At 37.5% G+C, this 17,433-nt stretch overlaps 1 protein-coding gene across 1 annotated transcript in view; it reads left to right on the forward strand.

The window, feature by feature from the left end:
* The first annotated feature begins 10,100 nt into the window (after positions 1 to 10,100).
* The window catches only part of snrpa1 (small nuclear ribonucleoprotein polypeptide A'), a 17,548-nt gene continuing 10,215 nt past the window's right edge, over positions 10,101 to 17,433 (forward strand). Inside the window, exons 1-3 of the mRNA XM_056460998.1 lie at positions 10,101 to 10,323; positions 13,308 to 13,455; positions 16,438 to 16,516. Of these exons, the coding sequence (XP_056316973.1) occupies positions 10,242 to 10,323; positions 13,308 to 13,455; positions 16,438 to 16,516 (309 nt within the window). The 5' untranslated portion in view covers positions 10,101 to 10,241. The remainder of the gene's footprint in view (positions 10,324 to 13,307; positions 13,456 to 16,437; positions 16,517 to 17,433) is intronic.

Below are 17,433 nucleotides of genomic sequence, written 5' to 3' on the forward strand. Positions count from 1 at the left end.
TGAAAAAAATTAGCTTAGAGCGCCATCTGCAGTTATAAACTAGCTTAGACCATCATTTGCTGTTAAAAATGAGCTTAGAGCGCCATCTGCTGTTAAAAACTAGCATCAAACCCCATCTGCTGTTAAAAACTAGCTTAGAGTGCCATCTGCTGTTGAAAACTAGCTTAGACCATCATTTGCTGTAAAAAACTAGCTTAGAGCCCCATCTGCTGTTAAAAAAAAAGCTTATGGCCCCGTCTGCTCTTAAAAACTAGTCTAGGGCACTGTCTGCAGATAAAAGGTAGCTTAGAGCGCCATCTGCTGTTAAAAAATAGCTTATAGACTTATCTGCAGTTGAAATCTAGTCTAAAGCGCCATCTGCAATTAAAAGGTAGCTTAGAGCGCCATCTGCTGTTAAAAACTAATCTAGAGCGCTGTCTGCAGAAAAAAACTAGCTTAGAGCCCTTCTGCTGTTAAAAACTTGCCTAGAGTGCCATCTGCGGATAAAAAGGTAGCTAAGACTGCCATCTGCTGTTAAACTAGTCTAGAGCGCCATCTGCAGTTAAAAACTAGTCTAGAGCACTACTTGCTGTTAAAAGCTAGCTTAGAGCACCATCTGCAGTTAAAAACTAGTCTAGAGCACTGCTTGCTGTTAAAAGCTAGCGTAAAGCACCATCTGCAGTTAAACACTAGCTTAGAGCGCCATCTGCTGTTAAAAAGTTAAAATGCAGAATTGATTTTGCAGTATTTTTTGCCACAGCTCAAAAAAAAAAACAGTCAGTTGTTATTGGCACTTAGAGAGCCAATAAAACACATATAAAATGAATACCTGTGGCTCCTTGTAATAAATTGAGGTGTCTGTGTCAGTCTATGAGAGAAACCACATTTTATTACAACATTATTGCCTCAACAAACTTTCTTGGGTGCATTTATGACAGTCAGGTAGTACATAAAGTTCTGTTTCTTGTGGAGATTGATCATTTCACTACATTAGACTTCAATTTGTCAGCAGGAGCTGCAGTTATTAACTTTGTTTTGCCTGTATGTATTTTTTGGCTCTCAAAGTGCTGGTAGCCATTGACTAGCGAATCACCAAGGACCACAATTTAAGCTAAAATTCTTCTTTGTTTTACTGTTGAAAGAATCTTGCACATCTTGGATGACCTGAGAGTGAGCAAATTAATAGCAAACTTTATTTTTTTTGGCTAACTATCCCTTTAAGATAGACATTTAAAGGACAGTTCACCTAAAAATGAAAATTCTGTCATCATTACTCGCCTCTTTCAGTTTCTTTCTACTTTTTAGCACAAGACATACTAAAGAATGCTGGGGAAAAAACAGTAACTGGCTTCCAATGTGTTTTATCTTCCTATTATGGATGTCAATGTTTGCTTTTCCCAAACATTCTTCACAATATCTTGTTTTGTGTTTAACAGAAATTCATAAAAATATAAAACCACTGAGTAAATGAGCAAGTTTTTATTTTTGGGGTGAACTTTCCCTTTTAAATCACACGGATGATCAAGAATATTGACACTGTACATTTGAAACGATGTATCTAATGTATTTTAAATATTTGAAGGTGGAAAAGAAGTCCATCAGTGCTCTGAAATATAAAGCTTTCCTCAATGAAGACTGAAGAGTGTCTGCCTTTCTCTTTTCTCGTGTGCTGGTGGTCTGTTAATGAGCACTCGTTTGTTTAGCTTCTCCAGTGGTTCTGCATGTTCTGATATCACTGCGTGTAAATATTTAGATGGAGTGAATCTGTTTGCAGTGAATCTCTGTCAACTGTCTGAGTCTGACCCACAGTGAAAGGAGATTGATGAACACATAGACACACGCACACACACGCACACACACACACACACACACACACACACACACACACACACACACACACACACACACACACACACACACACATATATATATATATATATATATATATATATATATATATATATATATATATATATATATATATATACACTCACACAGCAGTTCTGTTCGTTCTTGAATCTGATTGGCTGATAGCCGTGCGATATTCTGCAAATAACAGCTCTCGTCCAGCCTCTTCACCCTTCACATTTGTGTATTACTCCGCCCACATAAAGTGACAACAGAGGACTACAGTTTGATAAGTATTGCAGCTGTTGGACAACATAATGCACTATTGAGGCTTTTTTTAGGAGAGAATGTAGTTGTTTAGATTGCAACTATGCAGTTTATTTACAAGGATAGTGCCTATTTTAAACATTTATAATTTCTGAGAGACAGTGCATCGACAGCCATTAGCCTGTCATTGAGCAGAGCAAAGATGGTTGACGTTGTTCATCCACAAGATGGCGACAGAGACCGCATTAAGCCCTTGCAGGAGAGGAAAAACCCTGTGGAATTTTAAACTACAGCTGATCAAATCATTATAAAACTGGTAAGTGACTTTCTGAGTCGTCTCTCTCTTTTGTATGTTGCAGAGCTGTATTTATACCAAAGTAATTGTAGTATATCGAGTGTGAGATGGGACTCGCATATTAGGAATGTACGTATTTTGTGTTGGCAACTCTTTGTATAACCCTGAGCACTTTATAGTTGGCCATCTGTTTGTTTTTAATGCATCTCCTGTTTTAATTACTGCAGACTAGTCCAGTAAACAGAAAGAAAGAAGAAATGCCCGCATGTGTTTAGCACTTTAATTTACCGCAAATACAACAGTAATCTGCTAGTGTTTGCTTTGCTGTGGCTTTTTTCGGGGTTTATTATTGTGATCTCCCAATTTCAACAGAGAAATACTTGGAAATCTCCATAGACTGATGGCATTTCATGCTTTTCAGCCTTATAATCGCAAAACCAGCTGTTTTATCATCATTTTAGACATTACGCTAGAGAATCATTCAAATAATTGCTCTAAAGTGACATTGGTGAAGTAGCAGCAGTTTTTTACTGTTCTGACGTCAGCTGCAGATGTCAATGAATGGCGAAAGAAAGTAGTTCCTCATACAAAAGGATATTTGAGACTCTCCGTGATTTTCTTTTTTTATACACACGATTATGCCGTCAAACTGTTAAATAAATGCAATATCACAGTCGTAGCAGTGCGATATGGCTGTATATCATCACTGTGGTGGGACACTAAGGCACTAGGCCTGTGGCCTCATGCCACCAGTGCTGATATACAACCATATCACACTGCTACTCCTGTGATATTGCTCATATAAAGACACACACACACAGATCAATGTAATGAAGTCTCACAGCTGTTCCTGACACTTGTAATCTGGCTCATGTTCTCCATCATGATGTCACTGAACTCTCTTTAATTACGGTGTGTGAAAACACAACTTGGATAACCAGATACACACTAAACTGTGTGCGAAACATGCAGCGTTATTAATGAGCCCTCAACCATGAGGAGATACTGTGCAGTTTAATCATTACTGTTTATTATCATTGCTTCCACTAAGAAATAATAAAATATAAATACATCTTTGGTGTAAACTAATATGAATATGAAACAATTATTCATTCATTCATTTTCGGCTTAGTCCCTTCATTAATCTGGGGTCGCCACAGTGGAATGAACTGCCAACTTAACCAGCATATGTTTTACGCAGCGGATGCCCTTCCAGCTGCAACCCATCACTGGGAAACATCCATACACACTCATTCACACATATACACTACGGACAATTTAGCTTACTCAATTCACCTGTGTCTTTGGACTTGTGGGGGAAACCGGAGCACCCGGAGGAAACCCACACAAACACGGGGAGAACATGCAAACTCCACACTGAAATGCCAACTGACCCACCTGGGGCTCGAACCAGCGACCTTCGTGCTGTAAGTTGATGAAACAATTATTAATAGTTTGAATTTTAAAAAGCTTTTGTATTTAGTTTTTTATTACATTTTACATTTATATAATGGTTAGACCAATTCAGTTATGCATATTATTATTTTTTTATTTTTTATTTATGGTGGCACGGTGGCTCAGTGGTTAGCACTGTCGCCTCACAGCAAGACGGTCGCTGGTTCAAGTCCCACCTGGGTCAGTTGGCATTATTGTGTGGAGTTTGCATGTTCTCTCCGTGTTGGCGTGGGTTTCCTCTGGGTGCTCCGGTTTTCCCCACAAGTCCAAAGACATGCGGTACAGGTGAATTGAATAAAAAAAATTGGCCGTTATGTGTGTGTGTATGTGTGTGCGCGCGTGTGTGTGTGTGTGTGTGTGAATGAGTGTATATGGGTGTTTCCTAGTACTGGGTTGTGGCTGGAGGGGCATCCGCTGTGTAAAACATATGCAGGAATAGTTGGCGGTTCATTCTGCTGTAGCGACCTCTGATGAATAAAGGGACTAAGCTGAAGGAAAATGAATTAATACATTTACTTTATTATTTATTTATTTATTTAGATAAAACCTTCAGCATGCACTTTAGGCGGTTTACTGTTTTTAACACAGTTTAACGCAGCTAGGATGAGAATCAGCACCTCCAAGTCCGAGGCCATGGTGCTCCACTAGAAAAAGGTGGTTTGCCATCTCCAGGTTGGAGGAAAGTCCTTACCCCAGGAGGAGTAGTTAAAGTATCTTGGGGTTTTGTTCATGAGTGAGGGAATGATGGAATGTGATATTGACAGGCGGATTGGTGCAGCGGCACCAGTAATTCGGTCGATGTACCGGTCCGTTGTGGTAAAGGAGGAGCTGAGCCGTAAGGCAAAGCTTTCGATTTACCGGTCAATCTATGTTCCTACTCTCACCTATGGTCATGAGCTTTGGGTCATGACCAAAAGGACAAAATCTCGGATACCAGCGGTCGAAATGAGTTTCCTTCGCAGAGTGGCAGGGCGCACCCTCATCGATAGGGTGAGGAGCTCTAACACCCGGGAGAAGCTCGGAGTAAAGCGTAAAATCCTCCACATTGATAGAAGTCAGCTGAGGTGGCTTGGGCATCTGTTTTGTATGCCTACCTAGGGAGGTGTTCCAGGCATATCCCACAAGGAGGAGGCTTCGGAGAAGGGAGTATGTCCCTCGGCTGGCCTGGGAACGCCTCGGGATCCCCCGGGAGGAGTTGGAGGAAGTGTGTGGGGAGAGGGAAGACTGGGGTTCCCTCCTAAGGCTGCTGCCCCCACGACCTGGCCCCGGAAAAATCGGTTGAAAATGAATGAATGAATATATTTAGTTTCTGTCTTTAATTTTGTTTTGGCTACTATACATAATTTATTGAGGTAATGAAATTATTTATTTTATTAGGTAACTATAATAACTACCATATTCTATAAGACACTATATTGTAGTATTATTAGAGTATCATGTAATTCATATGTGCATCTGATGATTCGGGGTGTTTTTGATCTGCTGAATGTTGTTCTGCTTTTTTTAGGGTGTGAGACATGTGGGTGATCTCATGTCATTCTTTAAGAGCATCTGTAAACATTGGTCTGATCAACAACATGAGCTGAAGATCACACTTTCAGAAAGCTTTTATTAACAGGCGACAGACCGAATTCTAAGTTCACTCCTGTGTTACAAACATACTCAAGTGTCCATAAAAGATGAAGTCTGACAGCCACAAGGTCAGTTTTGTGTCATTTCAGAAGTCTAGAAACATTTTTTGTTGAGTATAATCTTTATAAATCAAGGTTTTTATTGGCTGTGAAGAATCTTTAACATTCATGGAGTCTTTTCATTTCACAAAAAGATTTATGGTCAAAAAAAGGTTGTTTAGATTCTTCAGATGTCATTTATGCTGGAGAAGCTTTTAAACGTTCACTGAAGGTTTGTTTCTGTGCAAAACAAAAAACATTATTCTTAGCAGTTTATACACTTTAAAAAGTATGTAAAAATACATATATTGTAATGTAATGTGTATTTATATAGCGCATTTATTGTGTTTGATTATACACCCAAAGAACTTCACAATAATGAGGGGGTCCCTCCACACCCCCACCAGCATGCAGCATCCACTTGGATGATGTGACGGCAGCCACAGGACAACATCACCAGTGCGCTCACCACACACCAGCTTTAGGTGAAGTAGAGAGACAGTGATAGAGCCAATTTGGTAGATTGGGAGGCCATTTTGGGTAAGGGCCGATGGAGGGAATTTGACCAGGACACCAGGGTTACACCTTACAGGGTTTTTAATGACCACAGAGAGTCAGGACCTCGGTTTATCGTGTCATCCGAAAGACGGCGCTCACTAACAGTACAGCATCCCCCTCACCAGCTGTGACTGCATCCATACATTTCTGCAATGACTCAAATAACTTAATAAAGTCATCTGGAATGGCAAAGAAAGCGTTCTTGCAGGACTCCCAGAGCTCATCAAGAATATTTGGATTCATCTTCAATGCCTCCTCCTTCATTTTACCCAAGACATGCTCAATAATGTTCATGTCTGGTGACTGGTCTGGCCAATCCTGGAGCACCTTGACCTTCTTTGCTTTCAGGAACTTTGATATGGAGGCTGAAGTATGAGAAGGAGCGCTATCCTGCTGAAGAATTTGCTCTCTCCTGTGGTTTGTAATGTAATGGGCAGCACAAATGTCTTGATACCTCAGACTGCTGATGTTGCCATCCTCTCTGCAGATCTCTTGCACGCCCCCATACTGGATGTAACATCAAACCATGATTTTTCCTTCACCAAACTTGACTGATTTCTGTGAGAATCTTGGGTCCATGCAGGTTTCAATAGGTCTTCTACAGTATTTCTAATGATTGGGATGCAGTTCAACAGATGATTCATCAGAAAAATCGACCTTCTGCCACTTTCCCAAATGATAAACTAGAAGTCGAGTTATTATTTGTTACTCTTACAGCTGGGATCAACGACAAGACTTTTGTCAGGTAGTGTATATTTGCTATGGCAACACAACAACTATAGTAATATAATCAAGTTACGCAATACTGTATTTTCTACTACTGGAGTATTATACAACACATACTACAGTTTACTGTAGTAAACACTAAAGTATACTACAATATGTATTACAGTTTATACATTCACTATGGTTAATACTACAGTATGCTGTAGTGTTCATTACCAAAGTCTTGTTAATATTATAATATAAAAAGTATGCTGTAGTATTGTATGTTACTATGGTTTTTATTATAGTATTTTTTTCATGTGTTTAGAAAGCCAGATTCGTGTAATAGGAAGAGTGGGTGTAAATTGTCCTGAAAATATTCTCAATTTGCGTTTAAATTGTTAATTTAGCCGGAGCTTTTATTCAATTTGTCCATCCATTTTGTCACATAAGCCAAAAAATGCATTAAACAACGCCACATTGAGAACTAATTCCCTGAGGACAATTAAGCTGCACAAGAAAACGAAAACGTGGATGAACACGTGACCATGATTTATTACCTTACGCGCCAAAACCATCTGCTGGACTTCATCAGTCTGTCATTTCTCAAGAAGACGAGCATCTCCGCAAACAAATGGCCCCTCCACATCTGCCCATTACAGAGATGAAAGTGGTGAAGATTATTCTTTCAGCAGAGAAATGAACTTGTGTTTGTTACAGCAGCTGTGCTTCTCTGTCCTGTTTTAGAAATGTCAGCTATTAGAGTGCTCAGCATGCGTACACCCCTCTCAAATCTCTCTTTTAAATTGGCTAAATTTAGAAGCTATACAATATTATATTTGTGCATATACTTCAGATTAGACAGTACTGAAGCCAAATCTGGAGCTTATCTAACAAAATACCTTACGTTGCAACCCACAACAATTATCCAAAATTAGTACACCCAAATATATGTGTAAAAATAAAATATTATATAAAATAAAAACATTAAATACAAATTTAAAAAGAGGAAAAATCAAGAGAAGCAAAAAAAGAGAAAAATTTAGTTGAAATTTTGTAGGTTGTAATAATTTTTTTGCAATATTTAGCTTGAATTTAATTGTATACACACACACACACACACACACACACACACATATATATATATATATATATATATATATATATATATATATATATATATATATATATATATATATATATATATATATATATATATAATTCAATTTCTATGGGGTGTACTCAATTATGCTGAGCACTGTAAATGAGCAAGAGTCTTCAAGACTGCGCTGCCCTCTGCTGGATTCACAAGACAATCACACAGAAAACAAATAGGGTAATGCTTATTGTCTGCTGTTGTGTTCATCTAGCACAGGCGTGACCAACCCTGTTCCTGGAGATCGACCTTCCTGCAGATTTCAGTTGCACCCCGTATCAAACACACCTGCCTGTAATTTTCAAGTGCTGTTCAGGTCCTGATTAATTGGTTCAGGTTTGTTTGATCAGGGTTGGAGCTGAACTTTGCGGGAAGGTCGATCTCCAGGTACAGGGTTGAGCACCACCGATCTAGCAAGTCAAACTAGCACAAACTTGTCTGTGTGTGTGGAAATTTTGCAAATCACCTTCAGTTACAGTTGTTTTTACCATTTATGAATCAATTCAGCCGATGTGTCTGGCGGGAGACCTTTCATCACTTGTTAGCTTAGCACAATTCACTGAATCAGATTAGACCATTAGCGTCTTGCTCAAAAATCACGGATTTTCACAGATGTGTAATTGGAAGGTGGACGTCCCTCATAACTCTTATGGGTTTAGAACTACTCTTGAACCTACGCTATGATAAAGGCACATTTCGCACAAATGTAAATAGCATTTACAGTAGCGTTATCACATTTCCTTAGCCACGCTAATGTATGGATGGCCACCTACCTCCGTAATTAAAAATGTCATGTTCATGGTAAAACTTATATCCTTTATTAAGTTCAGAGTGTGGAGCGATAGAATGTCAGTCCACAAGACGATAAACATCCGCTGAGGTAAGTGTTGGCACAGTTTTCAAAGAGGTAGTGAAAGCTAGCGTTTTTGACTACATTGTGCTGGCCCGAAGTATCGATATCGAGTGGATGTATCGATACCATGAAAAAGGCATCGTTTTGATTATTTTTCCATTTAAAGCTTGACTCTTCTGTAGTTACATCATGTACTACTAGGGAGGTGTGCTCAATTATGCTGAGCACTGTAAATGAGCAAGAGTCTGCAAGACTGCGCTGCCTTCTGCTGGATTCACCAGACAATCACACAGAAAACATATCATTGATTAAACCATTAGCATCTTGCTCAAAAATCACCAAATAGGCCATTTTCACAGATGTGGGATAGGAAGGTGGAAGAACAGCTACGTCCCTTATATCTCTTATGGGTTTAAAATGAACTGAAAGCTGCGTATATTTATAATAAAAAATATAGGCCATTTGTCAGTCCCTCCAGGTTTTAGGGGCATTTTTTAACATCTGGAGCCTATTCTGTAGTATTATAACTAATGTTTGAAGACAAATGACATGCTAACAACTTGCTAGTTCATACTAGAAACATGCAAGCGACGTTCTATCTGGAAACATGTTAGCAAACATGATATTTCATGCTAAATTATATTAAAACATGCTAATTCATACTAGAAACATGCTAAGAACATTAAATCGTGCTAATAATGTAAGTCTATCTATCTATCTATCTATCTATCTATCTATCTATCTATCTATCTATCTATCTATCTATCTATCTATCAATCTATCTATCTATCTATCTATCTATCTATCTATCTATCTATCTATCTATCTATCTATCTATCTATCTATCTATCTATCTATCTATCTATCTATCTATCTATCTTTAAACTGTTTTTATCTATCTATCTATCTATCTATCTATCTATCTATCTATCTATCTATCTATCTATCTATCTATCTATCTGTCCGTCCGTCCGTCCGTCCGTCTATCCATCCATCCATCTTTTTCAAACTGTTTCAAACTAAACAAACTATCTCCAACAGTCTTTCTCAAGCCATCATATTACTTATGGCTGCATTTATCAAAACATATGGCATTATATTTTTCAATCCTTGTGTTTTGTGATAACACACGCACACATAAAAATGTAAAAAGGTAACATTTTTTTAATCTCAAGAACTTTTGGATTTGCTAAATATCGGAGGGGTGGGTTTATTTTTCAATCCACACTTCATCCTCCGTCCCGGTAGGCGGCAGAAAGCGCTTCTCCAGTCCGCCTGGTGTCGCTGTAACCGCTCAACAAACGCTGCTTTTTTTTGTCTCGAGAAGAACTAAACCGATACTTCCGTTTGGCGGCAGCGTGTACGAATATTACACGTTCACAATAAACTTTTGACCAAACACAGTTTTCTCCGGTTAGATTAGTTTTTCGTGGCTTTTCGGTTTCTGCGGCGGACATGGTTAAGCTGACGGCGGAGTTGATCGAGCAGGCGGCGCAGTACACGAACCCTGTGCGCGACAGAGAGCTGGATCTGCGCGGTGAGTTAAAAAACATCACAAAACAAATGCAGTCTGAGAGGTATATTTCTACTAATTAGTGCTGATTAAAGTCTGAACATGCGATATATTGATTAATATATCCTGATATATAATATGTCCTTCTAATAATTCAGGAGGGATAATGATTCTGACTTCAAATGGATACTTTATAAGTTGAAGTCAGAAATAATTATTAGCCTTCATATATATATATATATATATATATATATATATATATATATATATATATATATATATATATATATATATAATTTCTTTTACCAAATTCTGTTTAGCGGAAAGAAACAGATTTCTAAAGAGTTTTATTAACCCATTAATAATAACTGATTTATTTTATATTTGCCTTGATGACTGTACATAATATTTTACTAGATATTTTTCAAGATACTAATATACAGCTTAAAATGACATTTAAAGGCTTAACTAGGTTAATTAGGCAAGTCATTGTATAATAGGTTTTTGTATAATAGGACCTTTAAAATGTTTCAATTTAAATTAAAACTGATTTGATTTTAGCTAAAATAAAACCAGGGTTGTCGCAAGGTATTAAAATGTCTTAAATTTCAAAAACAATATTTTAGGCCTTAAAGTCTTCGATTCACATAAATATTGTCTTGAATAATTTTAAACAGGCCTTAATTTTCTCTGTTCAGGTAAAGCTACCCAATCGGGCCGACATCCATCCAATCACCGACGTCCATCTCAAAATCTTTTTTCCCCCCAATATTAATTTTTTTTTTTTTATTGCAACAAGATCCAATTTACAATGGCAGTTTTTTTGTTTGTTTTTGTACAGCAATTTCTCTAAATTAAATTCTCTAATGAGGGAAAGAAAACTAAACACAATTACACAGTTCCTTATGTTAATAATAACTGAGTTGTTGGTGCTAATAGCTTAGTGGTTAGTGCATCGACATCTAGCACCCTTGTGCTGGCAGTGACTCCCCTCTCTCTGCTCCCTTTCCTGTCTGTAAATCTCCACTGTCCTGTCATTAAACATGAAAACCCCTAAAAAAATAATTATATAAATAAAATATATAAATAACTGAGCCACAAATCACTTTGCATGATCCATTATACTCAATTTGGATCAAAAGTCTACAAATGTTGAATTTTTATTGTTTGTGTCATTGTCTCCATAATAAACTTTTAACAATGTTAAACTTGTCATTAATCATATTATGTTGAAAAAAATGTATACAACTAGAGTTTTCTTGTTTTGACACATTAAAATATGTCGCTAAGAAATAATTATATTAGATATTTTTTTTGCTGCAACTGGCTGGGCCATTAGATATAATCATTAGTGTTTAGCCCTGTGTAAGTCTACAATTTAATTCAGAATGGTTTTAAAAGGGTCTTAAATTTGACTTGATTAAATTTCCAGAAACCTTGAAATAAGACTTTCTCCAGAAGAAAAAATATTATAGGAAATACTGTGGAAATGTCCTTGCTCTGTTAAACATCATTTGGGAAACATTTAAAAAAGAAAAGAAATTCTCAGAAATGCGAATGATTTTGACTTCAACTGTATATTGCAATATGAATACAATTTCACCAAATAACTTGGTAGTGTGCTCTTTGTAAAGCATTCAATTATTTAAATTGATTGCAGTGTCAATCATTTTGGGTTAAGTTTTTACATTCGCACACTTTCTCAAAATATAATTTTTATAAAACTATTCCGTGCCAATTTTAATTAGGGAATTTGCATTAGCAGCTAATGACTATCAGAGTACAACATTGTTCACAGTCAATCAACGTTAAATAGTGCCGATGTTGTTTTGAAGTCATGCTTGCATCCTATTTCAGACAGAATATTTAAAGTAGCATGGTAAACAATATAGGAACCGTGTCACAAGTTGTCACTTTGTTAAAAAAGAACGTGCAAATTAAAAAATAACAATAAAAAACATTTGTTCAATAGTGAATCACGCTTAAAATATAGTTCATATGCAAAAGCCAGTGCCATCTTAATATTTATTTTAAAACGAGCATTTTTCTCAGGCTTTATGATGTAGGTTTTTTCATTTCGCTTTTATGGTAAGTAATAGATTCATTTCTCCTCAAAGTGAAAATAACTGAACATTACAGTAGGAAGCTGGAAAATGCTCAGTTTGGAAGAAAAGTTCAGAGGTTTTTGCTTCTGAGCTCTTCGTATAATAAACAAACTACAAGTACAGATGAATACAATAAAGCAAACATAAAATTTAACCAAACTAAACTGGTTTTCTGGGAAATCTAAAGGTGTTCAGCTAAAGAAACTGAAAAATCAAATGTGGAATAACACTGCTTGTGCTTTTGTTGTATAAATAGTTAATTAAAATTAATCATTATTAAAGTTAGAAATGCTGCATTTCCTTGTACCTTAATGCTTTTAAAATCAAGGCCCTAAAGAGGTAGTTCACGCAAAAATGAAAATGACCTCATTATTTATTTCTCTCGTGTGATTTTAAATCAGTTTCTTTCTTCTGTTGAACACAAAAGAAGATATTTTGAATAATGCTGGTTGCTGGCACCCATCAACTGCTATAGTAGGAAACAAATCTATGAAATCAGACAACTATAGAACTACACTGTTTATTTTGCGAGCTCACATTGTTATTCTTAATTCGTGCAAGTTAATCCACTGAAAGAAATGGTTTGTTTTGGAAATCTTCAATCAAAGTCTGACCGTTGGCTTCTGCCATTGGAATGGTGGTCAGTCTGTTGACATCAAACCGAGGGTTTCCATAGCAGCTGTATATTAATATCTCTAGCCACGCCCCTCTTATTGTTAGTTTGCTACAAGTGAATGATGCACAAAAGAAAGCCCCGCCCCTTACTCAATGTTCAGTTTCAGTTGGAAGTACATTAACATACTGAAATAAAGTTGTCTCAGCAACTTGTGGTTCATGAGGGCTTTAAAAACATGTGCAAATAATAAACCTTCACTGTATTATGGCTTCACTCTGTGTTTGTAGGCTATAAAATCCCTGTGCTGGAGAATCTGGGCGCCACTCTGGATCAGTTTGACACCATTGATCTGTCAGATAATGAGGTCAGGAAACTGGATGGGTTTCCACTGCTGAAGAGACTCAAAACGCTGCTGGTGAACAACAACAGAATCTGGTGAGAGAAGCAGACTGATGTGTTGTGCTTTGTCTTATCAAAAAACAATAACTCTGCAATGAGTATTTCTTGTGAACACACATTAAAGAGATACGTTAGCTTATTCTATTCTTGTTTGCCCACTGTTGATTCACCTTTGCATTGTGTCATAATTAAACATGATGTGGGGCCATGACACACAATGACATATGTTATGACCTAAACCGGTCACCACAAATAAGACAACGAGTGCAACTGCAGTAGAAAAATATATTTATTTACTCCATTCAATAGTCATGTTGCTAGCCCTACTTAGGTCCAAGACCGACACAAGGCGAAAGATAGGCGATGACCAGATTCCATCTGTAGCCCCCCTCTCTTCACGTCCGAGACAGACAGGCTATTTAAAGCAGGGCAAATCAACCATACACCTGTGTTTTCAATCCTGGTACAATCAACTGGACCTGTAACACGCAGACGCACACAGACAGACGACCATACCCCAACAATAAACGACCACAAGTGGTCATCACGCATTTCCCCCCCCAAAATTTTTTTAATTAATCTCCAATACCCAAATCAAACAAATAATAAACAGGACCACAATCAACATGCCTCCATCACTTCAAGAGACCAGTGCGCGAGAAATGGGTCCGCTAAAATATTTTCCTTCCCTTTAATATGGTGAATCTCCAAGTTGTACGGCTGTAAAAATAAAGACCTTTGCATTAAACGTTGGTTAGGATTTTGTAAAGTTGTCAAAAACGTCAAAGGGTTGTGATCACAATAGATCACCACCAGCGATCCACCTCCCCAACATGGACATCAAAATGTTGGAGTGGCCAATCCAACGCCAAGGCTTCCTTTTCAATTACAGGATAATTCATCTGATAAGGCAGAATCTTTTTGGAGAAGAAAGGGGAACCACAAGGGGTCGTCTCACACCTTTTCGACACATCTTTCATGTTAAAACGAGTTTTTGTCCTAACCATCTGCAACAGCATTGCACAAAACTTCTATTTCAAAAACATTTCCATTTCGGCAACATGATCTACTGTGACAATGATCATCTTAGGTAAAGATTGACTGCCATTATCAGTCTCACACAATTGTTTCCATTTTCTGAACATCTTGATAAAACAATCATGGAGTTTTTTTTTATTATTTAAACATAGGAATGCAAAAAATGTATTTGTTGTACTCCGATTTTACTGCGCTGTAAGTTTACTCAACAAGGACAACTTCGGCTGCTGAGAAACCTGGAAATGTGAAAAGGGTCCATTGCATTTGTTGAGTTTGTCATCTTCAATGTCTTCCATAAGTTAACCGTTGACTGTTTTTGTCTCGTTTTTTGCAGCCAAATTGAAGAGAACCTTAACCCTTTAATGCTCAGTTTGAAGTATTTGATGAAAAAAAAAAAAGCAAGTTATGGAAACTCCCAAATTTCTAATATCAATCCTTTAATTTGCAAAAAATTAAATTGCACTTAGAGTGGTTTTAGTATAAAATTAGAGATGTATTAACAGTATAAACTTTATCGTAGAGTAAGATTACACCCACATGGCTCTATCAATATTATTATTGTAATGTTTACTGTTGGTTGCCAGGTTACCAATACTACTGTCAAACACTCTTAACTGCTTGATAGAATTGTAATGATGGAAATGTTATTAGATCTGTCTAATTTGTTTGTCTATATTTTTTTTTTATCAACTATAATTTAAAAATGAAGTTGTTATTTGTATGTAATATGTTTTTGTATTGATCTTGCCGAAATAGCGATAAGTTGCTGATGTGGCAATAAATAAACATACTAAAGGCGGATTTATACTTCTGCGTCAAGCGGTTGTGTATGCTCTGGCGCAGCCTACGTGTGGCCGCATAGCCCTCACTGTGGCTGTCAACAACGCTGACGCGCACCTCTCGAACAATTTAACATGTCGCAACGACGCGTAGCACAGGCACTGTGATTGGTAAGCTTGGTATCGCTGACGAGTATGGGTGGAGGTGAGAGCCGCATGAGCCAGATGGAGCGAGTGTTTACAAGTTTGGAGTCCCGTGAAGGAGCTCCGGATGGAGGCTGTTGTTTTGTGTTTACCTAATAATTAAAGTTGTTGCACGTCCGCCGGTTCCTGTCTGAAAATGAGCAAGGTTGAGCCACTTCTACATTGAGGTAGCGTTCAGAAAAAAACAAAACACCAGCAAGAAACTCGACACAGAGGAACATAATAACCTACTGCCAGCTAGCGTTACAGAAGTGTTATTGCAGAGCAACACAAACAGTGCGCAGAAGTATAAATGAAAGGCTACACAGAAAGCAGGTGCCGTGGGTCCTGCTGATCATTCCACACAGAAGTATAAACCAGGATTACCTTAATGGCCACAACATATTCACATTTGGTATTTTTTGTTAACTTTGAAAAGATTGTTTCCTGTTAGGATGAATTTCTGCCTATAGACTGAACTTTGCACTTGTTGAGCATGGACCCTTTTCACAAGACAGCGATGACCGTTTTAAAGGTCCTCAGCATCTTATATCCTTGACAGTTTTTCATGTTTTGATTTAAGAACAAAACCTATGTATATTTATAAAGCTATACTTTATCATATCATCTTTGCATCAAATGACAAAAACAAATGAATTAGCCCTGATGCGAGGTGTTCCTAATGCAGCATCTATAGGCAGGACAGTGAATCATTCTATCTTTGCTGTTGTGAAGATTCAACAGTGAGGTTGTTTTCGCTTCTTGCTGCCGTTATCAGTCTCGCACAATTTCTTTCCATTTTCGGAAAGTCTTGATAGCGCCATAGTTGAGTTTTTCTTTTATTATTTCAGCAGATGTTGTACTCTCCCATTCACTGCTCTCTTAAGTTTTCCTAACTATGATGACTTCTGCTGCTGAGAAACTGGGCAATGTGAAAAGGTTCCATTGCACTTGAGCTTGTCGTCTTCAACATCTTACACCAATTAAAGCTCTACTGTTTTTGTCTGGTTTATTTCAGCCGAATTGGAGAGAACTTGGAGCAGGCTTTACCAGACCTGAAGGAGCTCATTCTCACAAGCAACAACATTCAAGAGCTGGTGAGTTCACCTGGAGATTATTGAGCAAAAGCCTTTTTTATTTGCAACCACCGAATCAGAAAAAGTTGGCACAGTATGGAAAATGCAAATAAAAAAAGAAAGTAGTAATATACAAATGTACTTTGCAGGCAATATGAACACAAAATGTTTCATTTTGTTCATGTTTTGTCTGGTCAACTTCTTATTTAAATATACATCCTTTCCTGTCATTCAGACCTGCAACACATTTCAAAAAAGGTTGGTACAGGAGCAGTTGAGGGCTAGTAATCAGGTAAATTGGTTCAATAATGCTGTGGTTTGAAACAGGTGAGCATAGTTATGATCTGATACAAAAGCAGCATCTAAGAAAGGTCTAGTCCTTTATGAGTAAAGATATATGATAAATATGTGATAAAATGATTGAAATGTTTAAAAATGTTCCTCAAAGAAAGAAAGGAAGACATGTGGATATTTCACCTTCAGTGCAGAACATCATTAAAATAATCAAGGAATGTGGAGGAATTTCACTGTGTAAAGGACAAGGATGCAAACCTAAGCTGAACTACCATGATATCTAATCCCTCAGGCGGCACTGCATCAAGAATCCTCATTCATCTATGAGCCATATCACCACATGGGCTCAGGACTTCTTTGGCAATAATACGTAGTTACATCCACAACTGCCAGTGAAAACTCTACTGTGCCAAAAGAAACCATATGTTAACAGTGTCCAGAAGTGCCGTTGATTTTCTGGGTTCGGAGGCATCAAGGATGGGCCATCACATAGTGGAAATGTGTGCTGCAGTCAGATGAATAAGTATTTCAGGTATTTTTTTGGAGAGAAATGACGTCTAGTGCTCCGGACCAAAGAAGAAAAGGATCATCCAGACTGTTACCTGAAACAAGTCCAAAAGCCAGGGTCTGTCATGATATGGGCT

This window comes from Danio aesculapii, chromosome 7 (assembly GCF_903798145.1).
Source record: "Danio aesculapii chromosome 7, fDanAes4.1, whole genome shotgun sequence".
NCBI lineage: Eukaryota > Metazoa > Chordata > Actinopteri > Cypriniformes > Danionidae > Danio > Danio aesculapii.